Source organism: Euprymna scolopes, chromosome 1 (assembly GCF_053919585.1).
Source record: "Euprymna scolopes isolate OS-2025 chromosome 1, ASM5391958v1, whole genome shotgun sequence".
Taxonomy (NCBI): domain Eukaryota; kingdom Metazoa; phylum Mollusca; class Cephalopoda; order Sepiida; family Sepiolidae; genus Euprymna; species Euprymna scolopes.
The window spans coordinates 132925144-132948426 of record NC_136482.1 but is presented as its reverse complement, the minus strand read 5'-3'; the positions used below and the strand labels follow the sequence as shown (position 1 = coordinate 132948426).

General features: G+C 31.4%; 1 protein-coding gene across 3 annotated transcripts in view; it reads right to left on the bottom strand.

Annotated features, from left to right (window-relative positions):
• Positions 1–23283, bottom strand: part of LOC145269538 (dual specificity protein phosphatase 22-like) — a 129847-nt gene that overhangs the window by 22489 nt on the left and 84075 nt on the right. For 2 of the 3 annotated variants that reach the window (XM_080125315.1, XM_080125362.1), the window contains exon 2: positions 3513–3629. The exons of the other annotated variant lie outside the window; for it this stretch is intronic. In XM_080125315.1, the coding sequence (XP_079981441.1) occupies positions 3513–3629 (117 nt within the window). The remainder of the gene's footprint in view (positions 1–3512; positions 3630–23283) is intronic. 3 annotated transcript variants of the gene reach the window in all.

The following is a 23283-nucleotide window of genomic DNA, read 5'->3' as shown; positions in this document are numbered from 1 at the left end:
CCTATTTTTTGTAGTGGGGGAAGAAGAAGAAAAAAAAAAAAAAAAAAGATGGGAGTACCTTTAAGTTTTGTTCTTTGTTGTGGTAGTTGGTACTTTGGGTGTAAGTGCTAGGGCTTGGCGTGACTGGCCGATTGGTCGAATCGGGCCTCTCCGACCACCCGTCTAGCCGAGATAAGGGCCGATGTGTTGCAGTGCCTACACTTTTATGCACCCAGGTCTAGGTTAGCTCAATCACCAGGATCATGTCCTTTTAATTCAAAAAATGTTTCATTAAAATTATTTATTTGTTCGGAAAAAAAAAACCCAAACTATTTTATAAAAATCCAATGTTGTTTTCATTACAAAATTGTTTTATTAAAATTATATTTTCTCACACAAACTTTTCAATAAATGTTTTCACAATTATATTTTGATAAATTTTTATACAGTAAATGTTTTGGTTTTCAAATGGCACTCACCCAGTTTAGACAATTACGAATATGTCATTTTCTGTTTTTAGTAACTTTTCATTTTCTGTTTTTAATAATATGTTTCATGAAAACATTCCCATTTTCATTAATTAAATCGAAACATTTTCAATTAAATAATTATGGATATGTGTTCTCTTTCACTTTTTTTATTTACTTTTTTTCATAGTTCTTTCCGGAAGTAATTAATATCTAGTTTTTTGTTATTTATTTCTAACTTCGGTTATAGTTTAAAATACTGATTCCTCCCTCGGATTTTAATGACAGGTGCACAAAAAAAAAAAAATGGCGTCTTCATTTTCGGTGATAAACTGTAGAAATACCGTCTAGGGAATTATTAAATAAATAAAAAAAATTTAAAAAATGATTTTTAGTGAAATTAATTTTTTCATTTACGCGCTACATGCCCATAACTTAATATTTTCAGTTATTATTTTTTAAGTAATGTACTTAATGTAATTAAAAAATAATTTAACAAAATCTTCAAATTTATCAAAAATGCCCGATAGAACATAAACAAAAAAAAATGCCCGTTTTTACGTAAAATTAATTTTTTATTTACACATGACTTGTTGCACGTAACTTAAAACTTAGCTACATTTTGTTAATCTTTTTTTTTTATTTTTTTAACTAAAAATGTTTTTTGGTTTAAAATGTACCCAGTTTAATTTTTAAAAGATAATTTAACAATGCTGAAGCCTATCCGACTGAAAGAAGATAAAGCAAAGAACATATGAAAGTTTGAAAGAAGATATAGAAAATAGCCAGTGGAACTCTGTTCCGTCTGCCTGTTTCCCACCTGACTACAACTTGGATGTCTTCAAATCCAACGTAAACAAATTCCTGATGAACCGCCCCCTTAAGTAGACACTTTATGAAATCTCAACACTAACGTACAATGTACTGTACATGCAATAACCCTTATCCCTGAGTGGCTTCCGGGCCTTGATAAGTGGTGACCTTGTAAAAAAAAAAAACAAAAAAAAAACTGACATTATTTTTTAAATTGTAAATTTTCATTTCTTTTATTGAAGTGCTTATCGCATTAAAAATATTATTTTAAACAATAAATTTCTATAACTTAAATAAACAAAAACAAATTCATAGTGAAACAAGTTGTTTGTTTACGTTTTCGTTGGATCGTGCTGACAGTTGATTTTCTGATACTGATATGGTCTCTTGGCATTAAGTTGTAAATCTTGATTTTTATTAGTGGCGCTCCTTGATTTATGAGTAGTAATATGACACCAACAGATTATTAAAGAGGAGATATTTCTCTACAAACAGTGTGATTTTCGGAATTTTTTCAATTGAATTTCTTTCATATTTCTTTCACTGAAGTTTTCAAGTTGGATTTTTTTGTGAAAAACAACTTAAAACCCTTTTTTAAGCTCACTATATTGATAAGTGACCTTTTTTCTTTAAAATAGTACTATTTGTTTATACCTAGAGACTCAATATCGCGCGCACTAAATTTGAAAAACACCAACATTTTTTTTGTGTAAAAAAAGCTGCGTTCACCAAAATTTAGTGACATAATTTAAAGTAACCTGGAAAAAAAAATATTAAAAAGAATTATATATCTATAAAGCAAAATGATTAGATTTTATTTAAATCAAAACTTTATCAAAATAACCAAAAACATAAATGAGATATCGCAAGTTGAAGTTAAGGGAAATGTAACTTTATTTACCAGTTTTCGCATCCTAAACTAGGCTAGTTTGTGATACCTATTCTGAGTTTCCATGAATCCCTATAACAGAGTTGATGTGAAGAAGAGGTCAACAGGCACATTATAGTCGCACCAGTCATGATGTTAAAGGTGAGGATGAGATCTCCTATGCACCAGCAAATATAGGTTAAGGCCTCCAATCGTTGTTCATAAAGCTTATGTGGCGTCCATGGACAATCTGTGTGAACTGAAACCACTTCAGGTGATGATATCTCGAACGAAATAGAAGGATGAAACTTGGATGCCATATTTCAGAATGAGTTGCATCAGAAATATGTATTACAATAGGAAGATGTTGGTTGTCATAGTGGCAAATGAGTGGTAGATGAAAAAGAGTAACTACACTTCCAGCCTTATTTACTGCTTGAATGCATTGAGCAGTGGGAGTAAAGGAATTGATCACAACATGAACTGTGCTGTCTCACCTATCATCAGGTTTGAAAACAAATGGCATGTTGGATGAAAAAGTGACTGGAAGGTGATTGCATTTGTTTATATTGAGGGACAAATTTCATAGATTTGATTATTTTCAGACTTGGAGATTTTCAAAGTCACTTCTGGGAGCAATTATCTTGACATCACCAGCAAAAAGAGTCTTCTAGGATTTGATCATTGATGAATACCAGGAATGGCAAGTGACCCAATACCGAGCCTTGGGAAATGCCACTAACTGCATTAGAAAAACCAGACAGAAAACCATTTACATACACCTGAAAGATCTGACAAACAAGGAAGGCTCCGATCCATCTCACCACACGTTAAAAGCCATGTAGAACAGAAGCCACTTAATTAATTAAAGGCAAAGTTAAGACAATGATCCATCACCACTATCAATGATTTCTGTGACGTCAATGAAATGTGAAATCTGTTCATCCAATTAGCTTACAAATATCATTATCACTATAAAATTATAATTCCAATGAAAGACAGAAAAGACGTATAATTCTGTCATTACTCAGAAAAGCATCAGGACTACAAATAATAAATGTTGGTAAGTAGGTGTGATTAAATGACAAAAGAAAATAATTGGGATTATTTGCATTTCTACTATTCTCATCTTACATGTTATTCTCACAACGTTTCAGCCGATGTAACCTCCGACCTTCTTTAAGTAAGTCTTGTCCTACTCAGGTATCTTTCTAACAAACTCCCCGTTAATTAATCCATGTGAGTTAGCAAGCTCTTGTTCTGATAATCTTGTTGTGTGCATAACATTCAAGATGAGAACAGAAGTATGAATAATCAATCTTCATCAATTCAGAAACATTTTTCTTATTTTTAATATTTATTACTCAATATAATTTAGTACTTACTGTTAATAACTGTTTGGCATTATCATGAACAGCCAAAATGTGATTGATTTGCTTCTCTGTCAGTTTTTGTATATCTTTAGAATCTTTTATATTCCCAACATAAACGCCATTAATAATCTGAGAATAAAGATAAAAATTTAAAAAAAAAAAAAAAAAAGACTCATTAGACAAGCTAACATACAATAACATACATCATCACAACTTATATTGGCAACTTACATTATGATGTCACAAATAAAATAGTGTGTGTACCAGCACTAATATCATAACATAAAAACTTCAGAACTTACCAATGTCCGATATAAAAATGGCAACAAGTTGCTTATGCTTATGCAATCAAATCATATTAAAATTGTTTATTTTATTGTGGAATCATAACTTTTTTCTCTATTGTAAATGGCTACTTGACAAGCAAAATAATGCCATTGCTTTAAATTCAGTACGATCATACTCTAGCATTTAAACAATTATTTCTTCCTTTCCAGTCAAATTGTTAGATGTACTAGATTTGAATCAGATTGTGAAATTACGAGGTTTAACAAAAGTTGGTTGTGCCTTTTCCTTACTCAGATGGAATGCCGTTGCTACTTGCATTCATTTCTCTTTGATGATGTGTCACCACCACTGTCCACTGACAACAATAAACCATGCCATCAATGACCACCGACTCGATTTATTACTCCAGTAATGCAATCTGGTCTAAATTCTGTATATTTTCTTTCCAAACTGTCCCCCTCTATACATATATATGCTGAAATCCCTTGGGTGTCTGCCGGGGATACAATGTCAATCAATTTCACTTGAATCTGGCATGCATGCAGTGAATTGGTGGGTATGGATGGTTTGGACACGTCATTCTTAGGAGTGAGGTTGTATCAATAGACAGTCTCCATAACAAGGCAGCTCTTTTATACAGTAATCATTTTTTCTGTATGATGGCACCTCCCTACATGGCATGCATGTGCAGCATAGTCAGAGTTAGATACATCATTGATTTATGAACAATCTGAAACCAGCATTATTATTGGCCAAGAAGGAACATTTGGCAAACACATACTGCTGTATTTTGCCATAGCAATGGCAGCAAGATCAAGAATCTCCCAACCGACAAGAATTATCATTCTACACTGATGATTGCATAAGCAAGAAACACTAGCATCTGTAGGCATAAAAAAATAATTATAATTATATATAGCTCTTATATTGAAATTTTTTTCTTTGTAATTGAGCACTTTTTTGGAATTCTTTCCCATAAAATAGTAAACATATATATATATATATATATGTTTACTATTTTATGGGAAAGAATTCCAAAAAAGTGCTCAATTACAAAGAAAAAAATTTCAATATAAGAGCTATATATAATTATAATTATTTTTTTATGCCTACAGATGCTAGTGTTTCTTGCTTATGCAATCATCAGTGTAGAATGATAATTCTTGTCGGTTGGGAGATTCTTGATCTTGCTGCCATTGCTATGGCAAAACACAGCAGTATGTGTTTGCCAAATGTTCCTTCTTGGCCAATATATATATATATATAATAAAAAAATAAAAATAAAATAAAAATTACAATAAGTTTACCAAGGTAATCAAAATGGTAAACTTAAAATATATTATAAATATTAAAGAGTTAATATTTACAAGTAAAATAAACTCAGCCAGATATAAAAGCTCAATAAAACCGAAAAGGAAATTTGTTCATATATATATATATATATATATATATATATATATATATATATATAAAGCTGTGTGTGTGTGTCTGGCCATGAATAGGCTCCTATATGGTTGACTATTTTAAAAAATTGATTACATATAATGGTAGAAGATGTATCGAGGCACAGGAATGGGTATGTTTGATCTGGCAGAACGGTGGTTCATTAAAATTGTGGGGTCTGCATTCGCGCCTAATCCACAAAGTATGGAAATAAAATATTTAAAAAAAAAAAAACCTTTACAAGTGTTTTTGATATAGATGTAAATAAGAATACTTTGATAAGTATGTTTTAACTTAAATAGGGATAGTATAATAAAATTGTGGGGTCTGCGTTCGCACCTGTCCTCCATAGAATGGAAATAGGCACAAACTTTAATAAAGACGTTTCATATCTATCTGCGTAAGTATACTTTGATAATTATGTTTCAGTTTGAAGAAATATTGTATAATAAAATTATGGGGTGTTCGTTTGCGCCTGATCTCCATAGAATGGAAATATGTCACAAAATTTAACAAGGTTTTTTAATATAGATCCACAGAATATTGTGATAAGTGTTTCAGTGTGAACAGGTATGGTATAATAAATTATTGGGTTTATCTATTTTTATTTTTACTTTCATCATATTTTGCTTTGGTTTTGATACGCCCAAATTCGAACTAATCTCTTTACAACCCTTCCTTTTCATAACCTATCATACTTTCATAAATCAGAGTCCATTTTCTGTAGGCTGTTTTTGAACACAGTCAACGACGGGTACTTTTGCTAGTATATATATATATATATATATATATATATATATATAACCATGAAATTTGAACAAAACGCATGACTTTTCATTCAAATGTTAGAACATCATAAAGTTGAGGTTTTCTAGTACAAAAATAAATCAAGATAGAAACTTGGTTCAAAAGGTATACAATAGCCAAAATACATTTTCTTTTTATAATCACATACTTGTAATGTTTTCTAAATAATTAAAAATTAAAATGAAAAAATGTAATTCACTGCTGTAAACCACTTTGTAAACAGACATTTTTTTATTGGTAGCGACACTTGTACTTAATTCATTTCAAATTTTATAGCAAAAGTAATACATTGTTTTATTTGCAGATAATTTCAAACAGCAGCCAGTAACCAGTACTTTTCAGCTTTGTTGATATAAAAGTTTTTATTTTAAATAGGTCCTTGTCTAAATGTTAAAAGTAAATTATCGAAGAAAAAATAAATAATTAAAATATTTAATTTTTCTTTTCATCACAAGTTAAAATATTCAAATGTTGAGAAAATAAATTTCTTTATCAACCGTATGGAAAACTAAGCTGGTGGATAGCTAATTTTTCACTCTTTGCTAAAATCAACCTATTTAGATGTTATTCATGTTAAATTATCTTGCTCCAAAAATCTCTTGTTCCTGAAAGAAAGAAAGGGTGCAATATGAGTATTAAGTTGTATTTTAGACATAAATGTATTTTTCTAGAAATGATAATGCCCGCTTCATATAGGCACACTCTACTTTGATATCTTTTATTCATTACTCATTTTAGCAAAAAGAAATTGGCTAGCCACCAGGGTGGAGAGATTTTGGCTGCTGAGCTGGACAGGCTTTTTGTGATAGAAATTCAAAATCAGTTTAAAATGTTAAAAGGCATGCTCTACACATTTATCTATTTTCGTTTTTTATCTTAAATGATAATGTAATCTTAATCTAATAAATGCTTCAAACTTTTGTCCATTGTCATTTTGCTTGTGCCATCTGTTAAGATCAGGTTGTCATCAACTGATCACCTTCCATGTTTTAAGCAGCTTTCTGCATGGTTTTGGAACACACTTTGGAAGGTTTTGGATGAAACTTATGAAAAATCAGATTTCATTTCATAAGACATTTTGTGTATGTGCTGGTTCTTTTTAATTCAAGTGTTTTGATTGGCTACTTGGATCCAAATTTGATAAAAATAACAGAATCTTAATATTATTTGACCTAATTAAACATTGAATGATTATTTTTTAATCACACAAAATAAAACGATTTAGTTCAGTTAATAATTTCAGGAAAGAATGCGGTGTTTGAACCCTTTAAATTGTCAATTACAAATTTCTAGCTAGAATTAAATAGGCTCATACCATGTCAAATCGACAAGGGGTTAAACCATGTTTGACACGGATTTTTTTCATATTTGCTACACTTATAAATCTCCATGAAAGGAATTGAATGGCACCTGTTACACATCTCAAGGTCAATGGGTTTCTGAGATATGACCTTGACCTTTTTACAAAAATGTGAATTTTTATGGAGAGGTGACCAACTTTAAAAGATGATATCTGTTATTTATGGGTCTACAAAGTTCATTCATATACTATTCTAAAGTACTTGGATAGATTATCTGGGGATATCTTTTTTCAAGGTAATATTAAAAAAAGTTGACCGTAACCTTGGCCTTTTACCTGAATTATCTCAAAAAAGGCCATTTTAACTTTTTTTTTGTAATTTTGATAAAATATTTGTCATGACAGTATATATTCCATTTTAAAATATTTATGACAGTATATATATATTCCAAATTTCATGATGGGTTTTCCACTAAAACTATTCCTACAAGCGTTTTAAAGAAATGGGCTAAATTCAAAATAGCGGAATGTAGTACCTGCTACTTCATATAAAAACATTTGGATATTTCACAATATGGTCATGTTTGATATCTTTGTAAAGCTATTTTAATGCTGATTACATAAAACCATGCTCACAAAATCCATATAAAAAATTATGTTGATGAAACTGAATTTTCATTTGTTCTTTTTTTTTTTTTTAATGCAACACAGATTTTATGAAAAAAAAAATGATATAATTAGTGTTGGGACAGTTAATCGGAATCTAGAAATCTGAACTTTTTAAAAGTATCAGAAAACTTTTAGTCTAATATTCCATTCCAAAAAAAATGTCACTCTTTTCTATTGCTGATACTAAAAGATAAAATTAAGAATATTTAAGCTACCAGTAAAAGTAAAACCTAATAACATAAAAATGTGATGTGGATTCATTTTAGCGAAAAAAAGACCCATAAAACATGACCTTTAGGTTTTGTCCAGTCCTTCAGCATTGACAAATCTTACAAGAAAATGCTAAAAGGTATTATTATGATTATTGGTTTTTCAATACGAGGGGTGTGCAATAAGTAATTCCTCTGACCCACTTCCAGTTGTTTGATCTAGCTGAAATTTTGCATTTGCAATGATTTATATCTCTATGGGTCATGTGGAAAATTACAGCTCTGAACTAATTGTGGTTTCTGTTTTATGGGTGTTTGAACTGAGTCAGGTGTGAAATGGAGCTTGTTGAATATCGAGCAGTGATCTGGTTTTTGTATTTGAAAGGACGCACACCACAGGAGACTTTTGATGAAAGAAACTTATGGTGATAATGCCCCATCATATGACCTTGTAAAACGCTGGCATTGTGAATTCAAACATGGCCGGAAGTCTGTGGAAACAGCTCCCAGACCTGGTCCCCCCCCCTCTGCCATTGATGAGGTATCTGTCCGTCAAGTTGAGGCTGCTATTTTGGAAAATCGGCGCATTACTATTCGCCAAATAGCCCAAGATGCCAAGATTAGTACAGGGTCTGTGGAAACTATCATTCATGACCATTTGCATATGCATAAGGTGTCTGCCAGATGGATTCCCAGGTTGTTCACACCGTTCCAGAAGCGAGAACGCGTCGAGTGCTCAAGGATGAATTTGGAGATGTGCCAAGAAGATGAGTCAAAGTTTTTCAAAAGACTGATTACACAGGATGAAACCTGGGTCCATCACTATGATCCAGAGACCAAAGCCCAGTCAATGCAGTGGAAGCACTTGGACTCACCACATCCAAAGAAGGCAAGTGTGCAACCCTCCGCTGGCAAGGTCATGCTCACAGTCTTCTGGGACCAGGACAGAGTAATGGTGACAGATTTCCTGGCAAAGGGTACCACAATTACAGGAGCCTATTATGCTTCACTTTTGAGGAAATTAAGGGAAGCTATCAAAATCAAGAGGCAGGGCAAGATCAGCAAAGATACCCTCCTCCTGCAGGACAACACTCCGGTCCACAACTTGCATGTCGCCAGATCAGAAGCACGAGTGTGTGGTTATGAAATCCTTCCCCATCCTCCCCACTCTCCTGACCTTGCACCTTCTGACTTTTACCTCTTCTCAGCCATGAAGTTGTTTTTGAAAGGAAAGCGTTGAAAGGATGCAGCCTTGATTTCTAAAGTCATGTCGTGGTTGGAGGACCAACCTGGGGTGTTCTACAAAAATGGTCTCCAGAGCTACATCAAACGATGGGAGAAATGCATAACTGAGTGGTTCCTATGTAGAGAAAGACTAATAACTGTGCCAAGTTTCGTTGCTCTACTGCTATGGGAAGTGGGTCAGGGCATTACTTATTGCACGCCCCTCGAAAGTTAATGGACTGAATGAAAGTTTTATAACCTCTATGCCAGACAAGCTTTGGTGACAACATTCCTTTGATTTTTGAAGTCTGTTTGTTTACTGGTTGAGGCTGCTGCCTATTTACTGGTTATAAAAACAAGTTCTTAATATATAGTAGGGGATGGGTAAAGATAAAAAGCAATAAAATGTCATAAAAAATTAATATTATTAAAACCACTTTCCCAGTTTAGTCTGTCTTGGAACAGATAAGACACAAATTCAAGATTGAAATTTTGCCAGGCACCATATACATGTAAGTTAAATTTTACATTTACATGAAAATATAAGTAAACACTTTTTCTATATAAAACTACTTATTATTATATCTTTTTTTTTTTTTTTTTTAAATAAGTCTTCAGCAAAATTCTCCTAAACAAAAGTGGTATTCTATATATTTTTTGGTACTTCTTGAGCATTGAGTTCAACAGCGACCCGGCCTATTTGTTTATTAGTTGCTCCCTTACAAAGGTTAACGCATGCGTTGATATATATATTTTTTTATTTATTTACTTATATTGGCTTAACTTTTTGAATGAATATTAAAAAGAAAATTAACCATTTATTGATAATTTCTCAATTTTACATACGTTTTTAATTTACATGCATGGATAACTTTTTAGTACATATTTACATTAGGTCCACCTCGACATTGTTCTTTTAAATGACGAGTTGTATAGGTGGGGTGGCAGTGTCAGTTGCAGAAAAGTAGATTTGTTTATCGCATTTAGATTTTTTGATTCAGCCGAATACTTATACAAGTCGTCATTTTAAAGAAAAAATGTGGAGGTGGACCTAATGTAAATATTTACTATAAAGTTAACTGTAATATTCGTTTTCAGCATAGCCGAAAACCTATAAAAGTCATCATTTTAAAAAAAATTTTGCAAGTGGACCTTATGTAAATTTGTTTATGCTACCATGTGCTTGGTTTATTTTATCGTCAAATTCATTGTCAGCAACCTCGAATATGCCTAAAAAAAAATTTGAGTGCTCGGTGTTCTGTTGTAGCTAAAGCCAATATTTACCATTCAATTTAATTTATTACGTCTTAAAAATGGAAACTTATTTCAATGATGTCAGACACAGCTTTTAATTTTTATGCAACAAAAACATTTTTACTAAAAAAAAAACGTTATACTGCAGAAAATTGGGAAAATTTATTTCCAAATTACAAGTGTTAAGCGTTATGTGAGAACAAGAAAAAATGCCCGACATGATATGGTTATATCTTTGGAGTTTCGATAATGACTTAAAAATAAAAATAAAACAAATTACTAGTATTAATTCACTCAATAAATGTTATGATAACGTTTATTGGATGCGTTTCTTCCAGTATTTTGTTTTACTTTTATTTATAAGCTATAATTGAGCCTGAATTAAGGATGGCTTTCTAAATAATTTGCAGAGGGGGAGGGGCTTCGTAACTATTCTGTACTTTCACCTAACAATTTAATAAATAAACTTGAGATGGGAAATTGATACTCTCACCAGAAGATATATACTGATGAATATTCAACATCAGGGAATGAATATGATAAAACACTGTTTGCTGCTAACTTTGAATTGGTTACTTTTTTGGTTTGCAAATTTTTATGAAAGTATCAGTGTTTTTGTTTGTTTTTGTTGGGATGAGGTTTGGCGAAAATATGCGCGCTTGCACATATAACAATAGCCACCACTCATAACATGTAGAATTACATCGCTTAATATCTGGAAAACTACTTATTTGCGGAAAATTTAAATGCGACATTTTATGTTATAAGTGGTGGTCATTGTTGTACATGCAAGCGCGCACATATATCTTTTATTACATCAAACTTGTGGAAAAGTATCTTTCACTATCGTGAAAATTGGTAGCCAGCCCCAATTTTAAATGTAATATTCGTTTTCATTGAAAAGTACCCATAAACAAAATAAACTGCCTTTTTGTAGATTTAGAACATCAATCACTGAGAAAAAAATGGTTCACCATTGAGATCACATCTTTTATGTCATAATTTAACTCTTAAAACCTTTCAAAATTTTTTATATGATTTTTTCCATAACAAAATATGTGTTGCATTGAAAAAAATAAAATAAAATAAAAATAAATAAATAAATATTCAGTTTCATCAACATAATTTTTTTATATGGATTTTGTAACCATGGTCTTTATGTATATATTAATCAGCATTAAAATGGCTTTACATGACCATATTGTGAAATATCAAAATGTTTTTATATGAAGTAGCAGGTACTACATTCCGCCATTTTGAATTTAGTCCACTTATTTAAAACGCTTGTAGGAATGGTTCTAGTGGAAAACCCACCGTGAAATTTGAAATATATACTGTCATAAGATAGACAATCTTTTGTCAAAATTACAAAAAAAATTAAAATAACGTTTTTTGAGATAATTTTGGTAAAAGGTCAAGGTCAATTTTTTTAATTTGACCTTGAAAAAAATATCCCCAGATAAAATTGCAGATCTATCCAAGTACTTTAGAATGATATATGAATGAACTTTGTAGGCCTATAAATAACAGATATATCGTCATTTAAAGTTGGTCACTTCTCCATAAAAATTCAAATTTTTGTAAAAAGGTCAAAGTCATATCTCAAAACCCTTTGACCTTGAAATCCTCGGCCTAACGTTTACAGGGAACATGAACTGGAATAGATACATTGAGAGCATTGCCGAACTACTAGAAAACTACTTACACCTCAAAGTATCCTGTACCTCTATAAGGCCACCATTCGCCCATGTATGGAGTACTGTTGTCACATTTGGGCTGGTGCATCTGCTGCTTGTCTCACTCCTGGACAGGGTTCAAAAGCGAGTTGCCAACCTGATAGGTCCTGAACTATCGACAAAATGTTGCATCCCTCTGCCTGTTCTACAAGTACTTTAATGGTGAATGCTCTGACGAACTACATGCACTTGTACTTCCTCGACGTGACTAAACCCGACAAGCAACTAAGTCCCACTCCTTTACAGTAGAGATCCCTAGGTGTAAGAAAGCCTTTTACTCCAATAGTTTCTTCCTCAGAACTGCAGAAAGATTCTGCTTTCCCAATTGTACTAATATGCAGGATTCTGCTTTCCCAACTGTACTGATATGCAGAAGTTCAAGTGTAATGTGAACAAACATACTACTTCTCTCCCTTCATAATGCCCCTGCAACTTATGTTCCCGATAGTAGCCCCCTACTTCAAAGTGGCACTGTGCCTTGTTTGGTGTGAAAATTGATTAAAAAAAAAAAAAAAAAAAAAAATGCTTAACAAGTGCCATTCAATTCCTTTCATGGAGATCTATAAGTGTAGCAAATTTGAAAAAAAATTCCGTGTTAAACATGATTTGTGCCCCTCCCAAATAATTTGTTGATTTGGCATGGAATGAGCCAATAGAATATGCAAAATTGGTTCAAAAGAACATCAGTATTTCTCAGTTATTCATAAATTTAAAAACAAATGCTTTTGTTTTTCAATGAATAACATTTTTCAGCAGGCAATGCAGAATAAAAGTCCAGACAAAACTTGAATATTTTTACATTTAAATATTTTATAACCTCCATATTAATAAAATTCGCACAATGAATGTGGGTTCAATTCTTGTTGAAGGGTGCTATATATATTTTACTTTCTTCATAAAAAATACCACTTATTTTTTATAATTACACATGAATTATTTTTTAGTATTAATTTAATATTTATTAAAATAAAATTGTATAAAATAAAAATTTTTAAATCCTGTTAAAAAATCATTTACAAATCAGCATTTTTTTTTCATTTGAAAATTGAAAAAAATAAATACAAATGTTTATTCCTGAAATTATTAATTGAACCTGGTGCCTAATGCGCTATGGTAGTTACTGCACCAGGTTACCTTAAGCATTTTTATTCTGATTTTCTATAAAAATTAACTTAGTCATTTCAAATTAAAATATTGGCAGATGTCTACCTCCACAATTTTCAATTTTTTTTTTTTTTTTTATTCTTTCCCGGGTTATCTCATTGACTTTCAGATTAAAAAAAAAATTATGAAAAAATATTTTTTATGACATCGTCGGGGGGGAGGGGAATCAGTTTTCCATTATAACATTCTATACTATTAACTGTACTCCCTCTTCATTTACATATCTCTATCTAGCTAGCTATCCAAGGTCAATTTTTAATTTCTTTCTACCCCCCCCCCTTCTTTCATATATCCATTTACCTGTCTATCTGCCCAGAGTAAATTTTTACTTTCGTTCCAACTTAAGATTTCCGTTTTTAAAAAAAGGAGTTGTGATTCTTTTCAAGTAAGACAACGTAGTTGAAATAAAGATAGAGGAGAGAGAGTGGTGGAGGCGGTTAAGAAAGTTCCCTCCATAACCCCTTTTTTATATAGATGAGAGAGAAGTGGGAGGAGGGGGTTAAGAAAGTCCCCTTTGTAACTCCCTTTTCAGACGGGAATATTCATTGGTCACGTGAGAGAATCGCCATTTTTTTTCTAGATGATGGCGGAAAGTGGGGGTTTTCAATTTAGTAGGAATTTATAATTGAAAATTGATCCCTGATGATAAAAGTCATGAAAATATTTTTCTTTCAATCTGAAGGTTAAGTCTGTAATCGATGATCTCATTGTAAAATAACTGGAAAAAAGTTTTTGGCAGACCTGAACAAGAATCACCTCCCCCTATTTTTTATAGTATGTAGTATAGTTTTCGAGGTTGGAGGTGTTTATTCCGAAAGCCGTTCTTAACGTGCAGGTTGGTGGTAATTATACTACGCAGGGTTAGGTTGTAAAAAAATACCAACTGCAGTATATAGTGAGCTACGATGTTCACTCTTTCGCTGCCGGAAGTTCAAGTGCCCCGAAACGTTTTCTGCGCATGCGGCTAGAGGCACCTTTTTACTAAATTACTTTAAAAATTCAATGTTTTGATTTTCTGACCAATCAGAGAATTTTCCAAGCTGTCGGAAATTCGGTGTCTGTGGGAGCCAATGAGAATCTTTAAAAGAGCTCTGTATTTTCCAAAAAACCAGTTAACAAAAATTCAGAGATAGTGTTGGAAGGCATATATCACTACTGTCTGCAACTCAACTCTAACACGACAACACTTTGAACATAACAGTCAGCTAATCAGACAATGTAGACGAACACACAGACACAGAAATAGTAACTAACTTTTGCATTCCCCTTTTATTATCGTATGCTCACTTGAAATTAAGTTTATGAAAATAATTATTTTAAAACTTCTCACATTTTTCAATGAACCTTCCAGAGTGATTAATTAACTCTACTCAAAAACTTTCAGTGAAAATTATTTTATATAGTTGAGTGAGGAAGTTTTCTTTACGATTTACAGACCCGTGAACTAATCACGGCTCTTAAATCATCAACTCAAACTTCCTCGAAATCTCAAACTAATTTCCCCCTTTTGTTCACTCATAAATGAACTATTATTTTCAATGAAAATATTTCCTAAAATGTAATAAATCTTTTTCCTTTTATAAATTGAGAGTTAACCTTGTTTGTTATGTTGATATATTTTCTACGAAAGAACCTCATAAATTCGACTCTCTGTCTCGCTCTCTTTACTTCTTTTCCCCACAATAATAACATTAATTAATAATACATAAACAATAAAAAAAATAGGAATAGGCCAAAAGTATACTGGTTAAAATTATAGAAGGGTGATTTTTGCCAAAAAAAAAAAAAAAAAATAGATAAATAAAAAAAATAGATAAATAAAAAACGTGAAAATTGTGGAATTTAGAGGCATGGGGCAATCTTGTAGACATTCGCCAAAATATTATGTAAATGGTTTTTTTTTCTTTCGTAATCTACACAATATACAAAAATTAATGTGTGCTAATAATTTTATAACATTGGTTCAATTAATAATTCTTAAAGTAAACTTTCAAAATCATACCCAGAAAATAAATAAAACGCAACAAAATAAGATTCCCGGAAAACGTCGGTTAAGTTATAGATTTTAAAACTGTTAGAATTTTATTTCTGTTTAATATTTCTTCCTCTCTTTTTCCTCTTCTTTCTTACTCTTTTTATCTATTTCTGATGTAATAATGATGATTGTTGTATCACGTGACTGAATTGTACTCGCTGATTGGTTTGGGAAGCTCTCACTTACTGTCTGAAGATTTTCATTATTTTGTCAGCGTCCACTGGTGCAGGATGTGTGAACTTTGTCTTCATCAAAAAAGACGTAAAAATTAGAAAGTCTTAACTGAACTTTAAAACAGTTGGAAATCAAGAAAGTTTGGAAATAAGCTAATCAAGTGAAGATTATTCTGATATCGTGACTAGACTATAAAAAGTCGAAGAAGAAGACATGTCAGTAAAGGCATAAAAATCAGTACATTTGTGCATCTGATGTTAAAAGACAGAATATTTCTTCCAGGAATGAAGAAGTTGTTTAATTGTATACATGAGGTTGGAATGCTGAGAGGCTAAATTTAACCGGATTATAACTGGAAAGTTGACGTTCAATGTGCATGATAAGAAAGGAAATTCTGCAGAGCAAGGTGATGGAAGCGAAGAGACAAAACTACGAGAATTGCCAGATGAGCTTGGATTGAACATTTGTGGTTTTATTTTCATCATTTGCAAGGAACTAACATGGATTTACTGACCCAAAGTTGAAAAAAGATATTGCGACACCTAAGGAGAAGTAACTTATTTTCGTCTAAACGTTAAAAGATAATATGTTAGTCCATTGTAAAAGGCGCCGCAGTAAGAGACTTCTTTCTATCTCTCCTTCTTCAATGTTTTTTTTATTCTGTAGTTACTTAAGGTCTGTTGGACCTTTCTAAAAAGGACAAATTTGGCAGTTGCAGATGCAGTGAACATTTTAAATCTTATTTTTTTTAATCATTTTTTCTTACCTTTTTTTTTCCAATAAATTATTTTAACTTTTAGACACTCGTATTTTGCTTCTTTCTTGTTGCATTTTTTTTTGTACCATGGTAACTATGACCCGTTTCATTTTGTTTACTTATTTAAGTTTTAAGGTAAAACTGCAGTTTAATGACCTGAACATAATGTTATAAAAACTTGTGTACATGCGATGTTGTTTTGTCTTGCTTTTGTTAAATATTAATAAATAAGGAACTATTTCAAGTTGAAATCTACTTAGTATTATGCTTGTAATCTTGAAAACACGTTTGAAGTGTGTACGCGTGCTGAAATAGTCATCAGAAAAAGCAATGGAATCTTCATGTAAACGGAAGTTAAAGTAAAACAAAAAAAAAAAAAAAACGAATCGGAATGAATTACTAATGAAACAAATTAAAAACTTGTAGTTAATTATAAAAATACATTATTTAAAATATTTCACAAGATTGTGTGGTTACCTTTACGATTACTGTTTCCATTTCACTTACGGTTGATCCTTTGTTTTCAACTGATTTTTATTGTATCTTTTGTTGATTAAATTGTTAAGTACAAAATAGCTAAAGAAAGTCCTCATTCCCCATGTTCAGTTTAAAAAAATTTTTTTTTTTTAATAACATTATTAGAAAAACTTCACGGGAAACGTAGACACTGCGTAAACAGTGTTTTTATTTAATGATTGCCCCTGAAAGCATTTTCTTTCATTTTCTTCGTATATATATATCTATCTATATATATATATAAAAATGTAATTCTTGGTTCGTTCAAAGTTGATACAACCATATTTCTACATTACCAATTTATTTGAAATTTTCAGACAACCCATCTTTAGAGTCGAGGGATGTTTCTATGTTATTAAAATAATAAAATAAATTTACATCGCCAATTATTAAAATATTAAATAAAATAAAAATATTTTTTGTAAGCCGTTAGTGTGAACCTGTTTTGTTGATAGCACTGAACTTCCGGTTCAATTCATTTCATACATCACGATTTGACGAAACGAATTAGAAGATTTCATTTTCTGTTTACTCGATAAGAAAAAAAAACATAATTCATTTGTTTATCTTCCAAATTTTTTAATTTAAACATTTTTTCTTTATTATATCAAGCAAAAAAAAAAAAAGTTTGTCGTTTGCTTTTTGAGTCAGTCGTTTTTTTTTTATTTTTATTTTTTTATTTTTCGATATAAGAAAATATGAACTTTTTTATTATTAACACTATAAATTGTTTGGTAAAAGTACAGGTTTTTTTTTGAAGAAATTTTACGGATTGGTAACGTGCTTAAATAATATTTGGTGCTAATGCAGAGTGGTCCGCGCTATTTTTTAAATCGTATTTCCACGTTTAATCAAAGTTTTATTATATGTTTTTTTTTTATTCAATTGTAAGGTTAAAATACATATTAGGTACAAAACACCCTCCCCTCCCCATGTTAAGAATGACTTTTTAAATAATAACGTTATTATTTCAGCATGGATCACTCTCTGCATGAGTACTGTACTTTCACCTAACAATTTAATAAACAAAACATGGTACTTATCCAGAGAAAGTACCGTGCTAAAATAATGTTATTTAGAAAGCCATTCTTAACATGGGGAGGGCGTTTTGTAACTATTCTATACTTTCACCTAACAATTTAATAAACAAAAGATGGTACTTATGCAGGGAAGGTACCATGCTGAAATAATGCTATTAAGAAAGCCATTCTTAACATGGGAAAGGGAGGGTGTTCTGTAACTATTTTATACTTTCACCTAACAATTTAATAAACAAAAGATAGTACTTATGCAGAGAAGGTACCATGCTGAAATAATACCGTTATTTAGAAAGCTATTCTTAACATGGGGAGGGAGTTTTGCATCTATTCTATACTTTTCACCTAACAATTTAATAAACAAAAATAGATAGTACATATGCATAGAAAATACTGTGCTGAAATAATGTTATTTAGAAAGACATTCTTAACATGGGGACAGTATTTTGTAACTATTCTGTCCTTTCACCTAACAATTTAAAAATAAAGAAGCTACCCTGCTAAAATAATGACATTATTTAGAAAGCCATTCTTAACATGGGAATAGGGGTGTTTTGTAACTATTCTGGAACTTCACCTAACAATTTAATAAACAAAAATTAAACTTAAGCAGACAAGGAGCAGTACTGAAGCATTAACATTATTTAGAAAGCCATTCTTAACATGGGGAGGGAGGATGTTCTCTAACTATTCTGTACTTTCGGTGCTAATGCAGAGAGTGATCTGCACTATTTTTTAAATCGTATTTCCACGTTTAATTAAAGTTTTATATGTTTTTTATTCAATTGTAAGGTTAAAGTACAGAATAGGTACACCCCCTCCCCATGTTAAGAACGGCTTTTTAAATAATAACCTTATTCAGCACAGATCACTCTCTGCATGAATAGCAATTAATGTTTTGTTGTTTGCTTTTTTTTACCGTATTTTTTTTGTTTTTTTTAATAAAAATTGAAAGTACACGTTTTTTTTTGTTTTTTTACAGAAGTTGTTTTTATATAAGAAAATATGAATGCTTTTTCTTTATTAAAGAAATTGGGTACACGTGCACTTATTGATCCGTGCTGAAATAATAACGTTATTATTTAAAAAGCCATTCTTAACATGGGGAGAAGAGGGTGTTTCGTACCTATTCTGTACTTTAACCTTACAATTGAATAAAAAAAACGGTAAATTTTTTAAATTAGGTCCACCTCCACAATTTTCTTTTAAATGACGACTTTTGACGACTATGCTGAATATGGAAATCGGATTGAAATTTTGCAGAAATAAGTAGTTATCGAGTTGTATAATGCATTGTAATCCCTGGCGGCCATCTTTTTACACGCTTGCGCACGTCATAAACAAATCTACGCATGTAACAAAGATGGCCGCCAAAGAATACAATGCATAAAACAACTATCTATATCTCAATAACTACTTATTTCTGCAAAATTTCAATGCGATTTCCGTATTCAGCATAGTCGGAAACCTTTAAAAGTCGTCATTTAAAAGAAAATTGTGGAGATGGACCTAATCTAAAAAATACCAAAGAAACATAAAACTTTAATTAAACTTTGAAATACGATTAAAAAAAAATAGCGCGGATCAATAAGTGCATTAGCACCCATTAATCGACTAACGTGACCTTATTGCAAAACAAGCTCTGGCTACAATGTTGAACGTGCCGTTCACATTGTTTTTATTTTTTCAAGTTAAATTCAACTTTCACAATATCTTTTTATTTTTTATAATTTTACAATATCTTTTTTTAATAATAAATTGTTAGTTAAAAGCACAGAATAGTTACAAAACACCATCCCCCTCTCTATAGTAAGAATGGCTGAAAAAATATATTAGGTACTCATGTAGAGAGTGATCCGTGCTGAAATGACGTTATTATTTAAAAAGCCATTCTTACCGAGGGGAGGGTGTTTTGTACCTATTCTGTACTTTAACCTTACAATTGAATAAAAAACATATCATAAAACTTTAATTAAACTTGGAAATACAATTTAAAAAATAGCGCAGATCAGTAAGTTCATTAGCACCAGAAGTTGTTTGGTGAAATACAGAAAAGTTTCTACCAAGAAAACCATTATTTTTTTTTTTGCTATTCTTATCAAGGGGAGGGGATGGTGTTTTGTCACTATTCTGTGCTTTCAACTAACAATTTATTAAAAAAACAAAAGGTAAATTTTCCCATTAGGCCCACCGCCATAATTTTGAACATGGGTAGGTTGGGGGTGTTTATTCTGAAAGCCGTTCTTAACATGGGGAGAATGGTGGTATTTATTCTAAAAGCCGTTTTTAAAAGACGAAAGCCAGGTAAAAGGTTAAAACACGTGGTTAGGCATGCGAGTTGTTTATTCCGAAAGTCGTTCTTAATATGGGGAGGTTGGGAGTGTTTATTCATGGCCGTCAGTGAATTATAGTGCATAGTACAGGTCTTTATATCTCGAAAACTAATTGCCTCTGCAAATTTTAAATGAGATTTTCTTATTCAGCATAGTCGAAAATTGTGGAGGTGGACCTAATGTAAAAAAAATACCCTCCCCCAAAAAAGATATCGTGAAATTTAAATTTAAGTCCGGTACTAAACATAAAATTAGAAAAATACACCTTTGGGTTTGTACTTGCACAAAGACTTGAAAAAGTTGTCAACAAAAACAAATATATAACAAGTAAATATTTTCAAAGGCAAGATAAGTTACTTTTCTACCTAATTGGATAATTTTTAGTGTTTTTAATGTAAAATGTTTATTTGACTCGAAAAACACAGCGTTTACTGCTATATTTGAAAATTACAAATGGCGGCAGACTGTGTTAAACACATTAGGTTTGGGAAAATGAGTTAAAACTAAAAAACTATACAAAATACTGTTAAAAACCACCGAATACATGCCTGCCTATGTCATGGTAACATATATTGAGTGAGTTCCTGACAGTATTTTATATATTTTTTTTAGTTTTAACTCATTTTCCCAAACTTAACGTGTTCAACACAGTCTGCCGCCATTTGTCCAATATACAGATAAACACTACATGTTTTCGAACCGATTAAACATTTTACACTAAATAAAAACACTAAAATCTTATCCAGTTAAGTAGAAAAGTAACTTTTCTTGCCTTTGATAACATTTGTTATATTTATTTTTCAACAACTTTTTCGTTTGTGTTTAGTAATACAAATCCGTTTTAGTCATTTAGTCGGCTCGAAAAACAGTGTTTATCAGTTTATTTGAAAAATACAAACGGTGACGGACACTGTTGATGATGTTAAGTTTGAGAAAATGATTTAAAACTAAAAAACTATACAAAATACTATCAGAAACCCACCAAATATGTCAGCCTGTCACAATAACATATAATCAGTAGGTGCCTGACACTGTTTTGTATAGTTTTTAACTGATTTTCCCAAACTTAACGTATTCAACAGAGTCCGTGACCATTCGTCCTTTTCAAATACATAGATAAATACAGAGTTTTTTTGAGCCGATTAAACATTTTACATTAAATAAAAACACTAAAAAAATATCCAGTTAGATAGAAACGTAATTTACCTTACCTTTGCTTTCATTTATTCGTTTTTGGACAACTTTTTCGAATCTGTATAGTAACCCCCCCCCCCCCCTTACCCAAATATTAATTAAAAACTCACATTTTTTAATACAATAAAACAGAAAACTATTTAGCGTTTCAACATTTTAGCAACTTTCGGCTTAATCCAAGCCATGATTCTGCAAGAGTTCCATTTTTTTTTTCATTTTTGCCTTTTTTTTTATTTTTTTTTTTTAACTTTTTGGAGTGGATTGCTGTACTAAGAATATAAGAAACATGCATTTTCTCTTTTTATTAGAATTTTTCATTACAGCAAATTAAGCCACAGCAATGCGTGGCAGGGTACAGCTAGTATATATATATATATAAAACTTTCTTTTTTCTTTTTTTTTTTTTTAAATCGCGGGTGTATTCATTTTATTTTTTCATTTTTCTTAATTTCTTTAAGTAAATTTGATTCATACTTCTATTTCGCGCTTGTTTTAATTTTTTTTTAATTTTATTTTAATTTTTTTAAATTATTTTCTCCACTAAATATTTTTATTGTTTGGTAAAATTTTATATTAAGGCCCGTCTCACATTCGTATATAACAAAATATTTTTTTGTAGATTTCGGTGTGCTAAACACGAATCTGCAAACCGTTTTCGTTGCAACAAAATAGTTTTCATGATATGAAGAAATTACTTTTTCGAAAAGTGGGTGATCACTTTTCCATATAAATTTAACTTAAAATGAGCACCCACTTTCTGGTCACCTGAGAGAGGGGGCATTTTTTATTTTTTTAATGTTTACTAGCATTTCAGCCTGGCGTTGCCCGGGTGTTTGGAGGAGTATGTTGAGAAAAAAAGCGGTCAAATTTTTTAACTCTGACCCTCAAACTTTATTGTTTGGGTTCCAATCAAGTCCAAGGAACCTACATCTAAAATTTCAAGTGTTTAAATCCAAAATTGCCGGAGGAATTTTGTAGAGTTCTCAAAGGTCAGATCGAACTTTGACCCCTTAACAGCCAAATTTCTGGGCGAAATGGGATTACAAAAATTTTCCCAAATCTCACTACCCTGTATATCAAATTTCGAGCCTGTAGACTTAAAATTAACAAAGTTATTGCATAGGGAAATGTACGCAGACACACACACACAAACACACACACACACAGGCAGACAAACACGTTCACTTTTATAGATATATAGATTGGCTAAAAGGTTTTTTCAATTTCTTTTTCTGTATTCATCTTTAAATAAAGACACAAGGAAATTAAAAAGAAAAAGAAAAATCTGTATTATTTTACTTTAAGGCTCGTCTCACATTTGTATAGAAAAAAAAATAGTTTTTTGTAATTTTTGGTGTGCTTTAAAAGAATATGGTAACCGTTTCCATCGCAAATTTACCGTTTGTATGGTATTAACCCCTTAACTCTGGGACTATTTTCCATTTCACAGCCCAGCCTTCGTTTACGCTACGCGTGAGCATAAAAAAAGCTGTTAAATGTGCACTCGTACCTGCCTTGTCACAGTGTAGTATTGGCGAAAATTTAAAATTAGATGAAAAACAAGTAGTCAAGTCACGTAATTCTATGTTTTCACGGCTGGCCATTTTTTATGCGCAAGCCCATTAACCCCTGAACTCTAGGAC